The sequence below is a fragment of the Ruditapes philippinarum genome, unplaced genomic scaffold, assembly GCF_026571515.1.
Source record: "Ruditapes philippinarum isolate M1 unplaced genomic scaffold, ASM2657151v2 ctg9117_1_1_1_1, whole genome shotgun sequence".
NCBI classification, from domain to species: Eukaryota; Metazoa; Mollusca; class Bivalvia; order Venerida; family Veneridae; genus Ruditapes; species Ruditapes philippinarum.
The window spans coordinates 26,632-37,186 of record NW_026854955.1 but is presented as its reverse complement, the minus strand read 5'-3'; the positions used below and the strand labels follow the sequence as shown (position 1 = coordinate 37,186).

The window sequence follows — 10,555 nt, the reverse complement described above, 5'->3', positions numbered from 1 at the left end:
CCTCTTACTTTACATGCTTTAAGAGATGTTTTTTGTGTGTGTACATGTATATGTAGTTTCCTTAGTATGATTTTGGATAAGTTTTTTTGTATTATGTGTACATATTTCAATATAGCGCCCATTCTCTAAAACCACAATAATATCAGTAATAATACTCTAATACAACAAAGTTCTAAAAATTGTAATAATTACTTATACTTGGTTCATTAGGGTCATCATGGCCATCTTGTTACTTTTATGATTTGTGTATACATGTATATAGTTTACATAGTAGAACTTTGTATAATTTACAAAGATAAGTATTTTTATACGCCCGTTTGAAAAACGGGACGTATTATGGGAACGCCCCTGGCGGGCGGTCGGGCGGGCGGGCGGGCGGGCGGCGTCCAATTTTGTCCGGAGCATATCTCCTACATGTATGGAGGGATTTTAATGAAACTTCATATAAATGTTCACCACTATGAGGAGCAGTGTCGCGCACATGAACCAGGTCTCTAGGTCAAAGGTCAAGGTCACACTTAGAGCTCATTGAAAAATGCTTGTCCGGAGCAAAACTTCCACATGTATAGAGGGATTTCAATATTACTTGGCACAAATGTTCACCATTGTGAGGCGGAGTGTCGCGTGCAAGATTCAGGTCCTTGCGGCCAAGGTCAAGGTCACACATAGAGGTCAAAGTTCAGATAAAAATATGAAGATGTGTATATGGACCATTTAGTCATCATTTATTGAGGGATTGTAACACAAATGGTCATTATCAAGACTATGGCTGTGATACATATAATTTAGGTCAATATATACAAGGTCAAGGTCACTAAAGATGATGAAATATCCAGATTTTGTAAATAGAATTTAATCAAAGGGAGACAACAAAGTTATTACTTTGTTCATAAATGACTTACACAATTACTCCCCTTGATCTATTTTCTAAAAATAGAATTTAATCAAAGGGCATGAAATAATCCTCTTTCTTGGACTTGAGTATGTTGTAAAGAATGTAATATTTATTTACACATGTTTCATTCATTGGTCAAGATACTTAACTGTGATAACTATGGTGTTCTGTAGACTTGGTATTTGTTCATAAAGATCATACAGTAATTACCTTATCAAATGTAAATACTTTCTCATAGAAATTTAATTATATTTTAATTTTCAAGTAAATATCAGTTCAGCTCATTCAAAGATTAAGAATTGTAATGAAATGTATTTCCCTAGAATAAAATCTTAAATCAGAATTTTTTAGTTATTAAATTACATGTACTTTTTATACGCCCGTTTAAAAAAAGATAAAAATATGAAGATGTGTATAGGGACGATTTAATCATCATTTATTGAGGGATTGTAACACAAATGGTCATTATAATGACTATGGCTGTGACACATGTACTTTAGGTCAATATATGCAAGGTCAAGGTCACTAAAGATGGTGAAATATCCAGATTTTGTCTGGAGCATATCTCCTACTTGTATGGAAGAATTTTTATAATACTTTATGGAAATGCTCACCACCATGATATGTATTGCTCCATGCATGATCCAGGTCTCCAGGTCAAAGGTCAAGGTCACACTTAGAGCTCATTGAAAAACGCTTGTCCGGAGCAAAACTTCTACAATCATAGGGGGTTTTCAATATAACTTGGCACAAATGTTCACCATTGTGAGGCTGACCCAGCAAACATGCATATATGGGACCCATATGGGCTATATCTAGGCAAGCCCATATGGATATGCCCATATTGGACCTATATGGGACCAATATGGGCAAGTCCATTTGGGTACGCCCATATTGGACCCATATGGGTCCCATATTACAGCACTATAAGGAAAAACGATTTTTCGTTTATTTATTTCATTAGAACTTCTTTACTTTGAGCTATAGTGTGACCACCTTGGCATAAATTGCTTTTATCTTTTATAAAAATCGTAGCATTAACATATATACAAGCCATGAGGGACCCATATGGGTCCCATTCGGGCAACCCAATAAATATTAGCATGCCTGAGCAGGTGCGAGAAATTAATTTGTTTAGTTTTTATATTGGTTTTAATTTTTATAATCTAAATATAAAAATGTGTTTTTAGACTATTAATTCAGAAATAATTTATAAAAATCAGCATTTGATGAAAAATTTATTTCGAGCATGCGCAGACGTGATTTCCGCTGCCGCTTAAAATCAAATTGTGTATTGAAACGTTAAATTGTAAAATTGTACACGAAAACAATATTTCATTTCAATTCGGAACATTTAACGACGATTTCGTATAACGACCTTTCATACTATATCCTTACAGATTTATTGTGTGTGTAGGTAAGTGTAAACGTCATTTATTTTTTGTTTTTGCCTTTGCCATGTAATTTCGCGATAGTTTTTGTCAGTTTAATTTGCGACATTTTCTAGAATTTACGCCCACTATTAGGCACTTTAGCTGGCCTATGGATGTGTATAGTTGTTATTGTTGAATAACTTAACTGTGACGGAGTCGACACTAACATTTTAATAATATTTTTTCTATCTAGACTAAATTTTAAGAGGTACTTTTTTAAAGGGACACCATCATTTGAAATCCAGTGACCCGTCCTAGCCTTAGAAGTCCCTTCCATTTTGTACCAATATTTCATTCATAAGCATTTTAAAATATTAAATGCAAATACTTATTATTACAAATTCAAGTATTTTTTCCAAGTACCAACCAAGCCCTATGTTGCACAGGCACGAGTATCGGACCTGGGAAGAAAAAATATGACCCGATAGATAATTAAACCTGTGTTCATCTTTAAAAAGTCAAAAACCGAAAAAAATTGTAAATTATACCCCCCTTTAAAAACATACTTTAAGTTAAGAGAAGGCCAGAAACTCCAGATTCGAGCCTGCAAGCAAGGGATTCACTTCCCGGGCCGTTGTGAAAACAATTGTCCAGACAATTAAAAAAATCTTTTACCACTTTCACGTTTGTATTAAGTTTCCAAATGGGACCGACCCCAAGTCTTTAGCCCTTCCCGTTCATGAAATATCTATCGGGGAAACAAACGCATTCGTGCTAAAAATCCTTGGTAGACAAAATTGCGGCACAACAATTCGGTACGTAAACATAGACTAGTACATGTTTGCCAGCCGATTACGGGTCATAATCATATTGTCACTTGGCGCAATAACTCACTTAATGTATATATGTATTTTATTATTACTTATTAATGTATTTTCATTTTATTGTAAATAGGCCATCAAAAAGGCGGTATGAATCGGATAGTGGCACTGATGAGAATGAGACAGACACAGAGAGTAGGCCACCACAAGTTATTGACCAAGCAACAACGCCCAAAGAGTCACAAAGCCTACTTTCATCTCCGGCTTGCTTATCTGCACAGGCATTGCGAGAGGCCAGCAGTGATGTGCAAAGTGCTTCTCCAATACAAGGTGCTTCTGATACACCCTTCCGTGGGCAGATTATTGGGCCCAGTAAGTATAAACTTCGGAGCTATAAATATATTTATTATTACAGTACATACTTATTAAATGTTATATTCTCAAAACAAGTCAATAAATGTTATAACAAGCTGGATTGAGTGACACAGCCAAAAATGGAAAGTTTCACCTTGTGACGCCCCTAGTTAAAAAAATATTCAAAAGAAATTGATGATTACTTGTGTTAGTCTTTATCATGATGTGAATTTGTGCGCATATTCTTGCCTGACCCCACTACTGTTATCCAAAGTTACGGTCCCTGGAAGAGTCAAGAATGTTTATTTTCACCAAATGACATGCCTAGGCTCAAAAATATGTTAAGTTTAATTCATGATTTCTTATCATTTTCACATTTTGTGACCTTGCACACTCAACAATCCTTTTGAGATTTTAGCGTTAATTACTGTTAAAGCCAAGGAAAAATTTAAAATACTGGATTTTTTTCATTTGAGCCGGGTCATGACAAAACCAACATAATGGGTTTGCGACCAGCATGGATCCAGACCAGCCTGCGCAGTCTGATCAGGATCCATGCTGTTCGCTATCAGTTTCTCTACTTGTTATAGGGTTTGTAAGCGAACAGCATGGATCCTGATCAGACTGCATGGATGCGCAGGCTGGTCTGGATCCATGCTGATCGCAAACGCATTATGTTGGTTTTGTCGTGACATGGCTCATTTGTAATTCACATAGCTCTAAAAGTATATGGCCTAGAATTATGAATCCTTTTTTTCAGCTGCTGTTACACAGATTCTCCGAGTCTTGGAGACAATGCGAGAGAAGAATCGTGAAATTAAGAGGATGGTGCAGCGAATGCTGTTAAGGTCAGCAGCAGATGACCAACCGCTGCAACTTCCGAAAGATATCTCATTCCCTATTCGTTATCCTGAGCAGATGGAAGCATTCGATGAGCTTCTGGGAGATCAGACAATGCTCTCATCTGTGGTAAGCGTAGTGTTAGTCATGTATGTTGCTCCATTAGTAACTGAAAAAAGTATACCCCATATCCACTGGCCTAAAAGCGAAATAACATAATGGTCTGTGGTGAGCACTTGATGATAATGTATAATCATTCTGCTATATTTATGTTGGAAAATATTGCACAGTGGACAAACACTTTGCTGCATTAATTTCAGAATTAAAAACTGGCATGTTTTAATTTTTTGATTCATATTGACACAGTTATGTTATTTATATATGCTATAATAGCCATGAGCACAAGACATGGGCAGTTGGCCTCGTTTTCAACATTAATTATTAATTAGGACAAGACAGTCAATTCATTAATCAAAATGCTGGCAGCTTTCAAAATACCAGGAAAATGACTAGTACCCACAAAATCCAGGAATTGAGCTGTTATTATATTATCAAAAATTATTCTGTTGATATTGAATAAACTCTTGTATAAAAAAAACAATGATAATGTGCCCCATAACACTCGGTGGAGGGGACAAACATAAAGGCACAAGTCACTAAGGTGTTGTCCTAGGCTGTAAATATATGAGGAAAGATCTTTTAATTTGTCAATCCAAACAGTTTTCTTGGCAGATCATGTTTTTGAGGTCCAGTTGACAATTATTTGTCATTTGGTGACTTGCAGCCCATCACTTAGTAGTGTTAAAATTAACATTAAAAAAAGTTTATGTTCTGCTTTATTTAAGGTGCGGTTCCTCTCAATGTTTGGTATGGCAGATGTACGGGAAACTGTTGACCGCTTGATGAAAGAAACCATGTCAAATGAACTGGCAAGAATGTACAATATGAAGTGGCTGAAGGGGAAGAAAAAGTTTGTGGGCCTCTAGATACTGAATGTATTGTATAGTAAGTGATTTTTTACAAATTTGCAAAGTGGTGTCTTCAAAATAGATATATTATCCAAGATCTTGTTATTGTGTCTTCGGGTATTGCTTTAATGAAGGAAAATGCTTGACTAGCTTTCATGGAAATTAATAAGAGAGAATATTTTACATGCTGTGTGGTTTTGATCCCATGCATTGTGTTGTGATGCATAATATAAACAGAAATCACCTTCCTGTAAAGCAAGTTATTTGCTTACCTTAACATTCTTTACTGATACACCGATAAGATGATCTCAGCTTACAACTGACTGCAGCGTTATCACAGACATATTGTTAAAAGCTATGTAAAACCAGGAAACAAACATCTATATTTGGTAAAACATACCAGAATTAGTTTATATTCCAATTTATACTGCTCAAAATGCTACAAGGTGGCTTATGACCTTTGAATGGTTTCAATACCTTCATTTCATTCTTTAAGGATAAGAATGCTTGTTTTGTAGAATGTGTCCAAAGGAACTTGCCGACAAAGCCTGCAACGAGGAAGGATGTTGAAATAGAGGTTTCAAAGTGGCTGGCTAGGGCGCGGGACCGCGATGGGGGAAGGAAAGCAAGAAACAAAGTGTCAGAGACCTTACCTGAAGGAAGTGACTCGACATGTTTTTAATTTAAAAATGCAAATTTATAGAGGATATTTGTTTGTTTGTGTGTAAGATGAAATTTTATATCATCAAGAGAGCTTTAAAAACAGTATTCTCATGAGTGGCTATGCGCTCGTGAGAAAACTGTTTTTTAAAGTTCCTTCAATGATATAAAATTACATCTTACACAACAAACAATAAAGTGTCTTTTTATTTTATGCTAATGAAATTTCCTCAATATTAACGTTAGTATTAAATCTGTTTTCACCACTGTTAACATCAATTTTAGTTGAATTTAAGTCCAATTTCTCATAAATACAGGAAGTCTTGGGCTGAAAAATAAGTTTGACAATCAACGTTGAATAGCCATGATATTATTTATTGAATTCAAAAAATTTGAATGATGATAAAATCTTTAAAAAGTAGTCTCGTCATAGAAAAGTTTGAAATTTTAATCATTTCACTGTGAAATTATCAAATATATTTTTCACGGATACATCAGTAATACGCTCAAAAACATAAAATAAATGACTTTTATTTTACATTTTCAAACCTTTACTTAATCTGCATATAAGTTATTCCACTGATTGAAAGTCAATATGTATCAAGGTATTTTTAAAATGTGATAAGGGTCAGAACTACAGTAAGCGGCTCATTTGTTTATCTTGTTATACTTTTTGTTGCTAATTTTAATGTTTGAGGTCATCAGCATAGCATGTCTTTCTTGTAAATGCAAAATTCTTGTCTAGTCAAATTTTGCCTTCTAGTCAGTATATTCTGCTGCTATGTTATGTTTGTTGTTGACATTATATGCTGTTTTTCTGTTGTCTATATGCTGTTGTTTTTTGTTTTTTTCATTAAACATTGTTACTGCACGGAGGAAGGTAGTCTAGTACTGGTGTAACTCTCCAGAAACGATGGATGGTTAGGAAACTACCCGCCTATATGACGTAAAAGGCGTAAAATGAAACAAACAAACAAACAAAAAACATTGTTACTATTTAAATCAAGACATTAAATGCTTGGGGAATGTTTTTGATACTGATCAATACAATTATAACATCTTGTCAAAACTTGACACTAACAGGGAACACATGTATTGATATGGTATTAACCTTTAAAATAAAGTTGAAATACTTTACAATGATGATTCTTGTAATCTTTATTGTTGTTATTGTTGAAACTTTGATAATATCGGAGAAATTACTGAAACCAACTATTTTTACTGACAATTTTTTTAATGAATTTCTTCACAACAAATTTGATCTTTGTGTAATATCACATTTTAATTATTATTGATTTTTACAAACTTGTACAAACTATTTTTTACTTTTCATCAGCTGCATATTTTGTTTACATGTCTATAAACAGTATTTCAATGTGCCAAGATTTTGTGTATTATATTTGTTACTTTTCATTAGCTGCATATTTTGTTTACACGTCTATTAACAGAATTACAACCGTGCCAACCTTTTGTGTATCATATTTGTTACTTTAGCTGCATATTTTGTTAACACGTCTATATAAACAGTATTACAACCGTGCCAACCTTTTTTGTATTACTTTTTGTTACTTTTCATTAGCTGCATATTTTGTTGACAATTACAACAGTGCCAACCTTTTGTGTATTATATTTGTTACTTTTCATTAGCTGCATATTTTGTCCACACGTCTATAAACAGTATTACAACCGTGCCAAGGTTTTGTTAATTATATTAATTTTTTTTCATCAGCTGCATAATATTTTGTTTACACATCTATGAACAGTATTACAACTGTGCCAAGGTTTTGTTTTATTATATTTGTTACTTTTCACGAGCTGCATAACATTTTTTTCTTCAGCACTACCATACCAAAGTGTAATACATGGTTGTAATGAACAACTTTTTATATTAATTGATGTAGATCTATATCATTTGAAAATGAAAGTAATTGGTAGATAGAAATTTGTAATGAATTACAGTAAATGTATAATACTTTTTCTATGAATTATGTAGAAAGTTAAAAAGACATTTGGGGTCATACTGTTGATTCACTGAAATTTAAACATTATACACATATATTTCTTGGAGTTCCAAAGACCTTCTGTAAAGTTTTACCAGTGTCTAGCATAAGTTTCATTTTTCCTTATAGTGATCTGTAAGGTATCTAATGTTATAAAACTGCATTTTTAATTATTTTGTTCGTACATTATAAACAGTTTTCCATTACATGTTGCTTATTTAGTGTACCAAAGTAATATTTACTACATAGGACTTTTTGAATAATAATTAATATTTCTGTATTTTTTAATTAAAAACTATGTAGTCAAAATGAAATCCTGTGGATTTACAAATATGTACAGTTTACTCGGATTTTTATATTGTACACTTTTCTAAGTTTATTTACATAAGTAAAGGTTTCTTTGTTGACATCAGGCATCCACAGAATGTATTGAGAATCTGTATATATATGATATACACTTACCATAAGTGAGATTACTAAATAAAGTTACATTGTTAAAGCATATACATTGTGTATTGTTTTCTTGCATGATCATAAAGGCTTTGTGCCATAATCTGTCTGTTCCAGGAAACAGAATGAGTTAAAAACATCACTTGAATATTTAACGCAAGTACAAGAATCATGCTCTGTAGCAAGCGGTTGCTATCTAAACGTTCAGCAAACTTATAATTGAAGTAATTGAAAATAGATCTACCCCGGAATTCAAAATCTACCCATAATGGAAGTATCTGGGCTGCCCATTTGAAACCCATATTTAGTACAAGGGCTGCCCATATGGGGCCCATGTGGGGCCCATATTGTGTACATGGGCTGCCCAGATGGGGCCCATGTGAATCCCATATTGAGTATAAGGGCTGCCCAGATGGGACCCATGTGGAACCCGGTTGCACTTCCTATATGGGGCCCATATGGGCAGCCCAAATGGGACCCATATAGGTGCCCATATGGGCCCCACATGGGTCCCATATAGAATGCTATCTGGGGAGTGTCGCATGCAAAATTCAGATCCCTGCGACCAAAGTCAAGGTTACACATAGAGGTCAAAGTTCAGATAAAAATTTGAAGATGGTTATAGGGACCATTTAGTCATCATTTATTGATGGATTGTAGCACAAATGGTAACTATCATGACTACAGGTGTTACACATTTAATTTAGGTTAATATTTGCAAGGTCAAGGTCACTGGAGATGATTAAATATCCAGATGTTGTCCGGAGCATATTTTCTACATGCATGGAGGAATTTTAATGTTACTTTTATAGAATTGTTCACCACCATGAGACGTAGTGCCCTGCACATAAACCAAGTCTCTAGGTCAAAGGTGAAGGTCACAGTTAGAGCTCATAGAAAAACACTTGTCTGGAGCAAAACTTCTACATGCATAGAGGGATTTCAATATAATTTGGCACAAATGTTCATCATTGTGAGGCTGAGTGCCGTGCATAAAATTCAGGTCCCTGCGACCAAGGTCAAGGTCACACATTCTGTGCATATCTTCCCTATTGATTTGTTTTAAGGTTCATTTAACAACACAGTGCCAAGAATAAAAACTTGCTTGCTAGATAACACTTACCCATCTCCATCTAAAGCTTTTTCGTAAACGGGCGTATTTTGTGACTATGGCACCCTTGTTTGTATTTTGTGTATGTATTCAATATAGCGCCCGTTCTCTATAAAACAATCATTAATTTTACTCTCATACAACAAAGGTGTTTAAGAAGGTAATTATTCAAGAATCACCTTAGTTTTCTCTCATGCCTTTTCATATTAAGTTTTTTCCCTCCAAGGTTAATTTTTTAAAGTGTTGAAGTGAAGAACTTGAAAATTCATAGATAGATAAATCTCATTAAGAAAACTGCAGTGAACTATAAAAATCATACCCTCTTATAACACATTTTAGACATAAAAGCCCTTTAAAAATGCAATGCTTATTTTTTCGTTTCGAACCTTTGAGGTAAATTGCTGTCTTGTGCACATTTTTAGAGTTATTGCCCATTAGGCTTTATAAATGTCCATATTTCATTTATTGCCGGGACTGTACTCTTACACAATTAAATGTATCTACATGAAACGTTTTTGGTAGTTCTAAATATCTGATTGAGGTACAATGTATATGCAATGTGTAAATTTTGTATTATTCACCTTTGTAACACTTTATACTAAATTTTCATGTAGAGCATACCTTTAAAGGCACATTATGCCTTGGAAATCTGTTTTTATTCAACTCATTAGAAATGTCAAAAATGTGTTTAATAATAGTTTTACAATGGAATTAGAACATGTTAGATGTTTAACAGCTGGGGAAAGTAGCGCTGAATGTGCAGTTATATGTCTTAAAGTTAACAAAATGTAAACAAAAGTAGTAGTTTTCCTTTCATACAAAATTATAATTCACTACAATTAAACCAATTTCCAACAAAGCAGCTCGATCAAAGATGGTTCAATTTCATGACGAATGAGTTTGTTTTTTTGGAAACTGTAACAAGATACTAAACATAAAGTTAAAGAAAAAAAGATTTCTGAGGCATAATAGGCCTTAAAGTCCATATCAAGTTGAACATGAAATATCATATTATCCTTCTCACAAAACGGCTTTCAAAGTCATTGCAACTTATTTGCAAAAGAAGAGAGGCTTTTGTAAAAC

The 10,555-nt window shown here is 34.0% G+C and overlaps 1 protein-coding gene across 1 annotated transcript; it reads left to right on the top strand.

The window, feature by feature from the left end:
- Positions 1-1,749: 1,749 nt before the first annotated feature.
- LOC132741598 (uncharacterized) lies at positions 1,750-8,177 on the top strand. The gene is made up of 4 exons (XM_060729802.1): positions 1,750-3,461; positions 4,204-4,412; positions 5,129-5,288; positions 5,770-8,177. The coding sequence occupies exons 1-3, from the start codon at positions 3,197-3,199 to the stop codon at positions 5,267-5,269; spliced, it is 615 nt and encodes a 204-aa protein (XP_060585785.1). The 5' UTR covers positions 1,750-3,196; the 3' UTR covers positions 5,270-5,288; positions 5,770-8,177.
- The last annotated feature ends 2,378 nt before the right edge of the window (positions 8,178-10,555 follow it).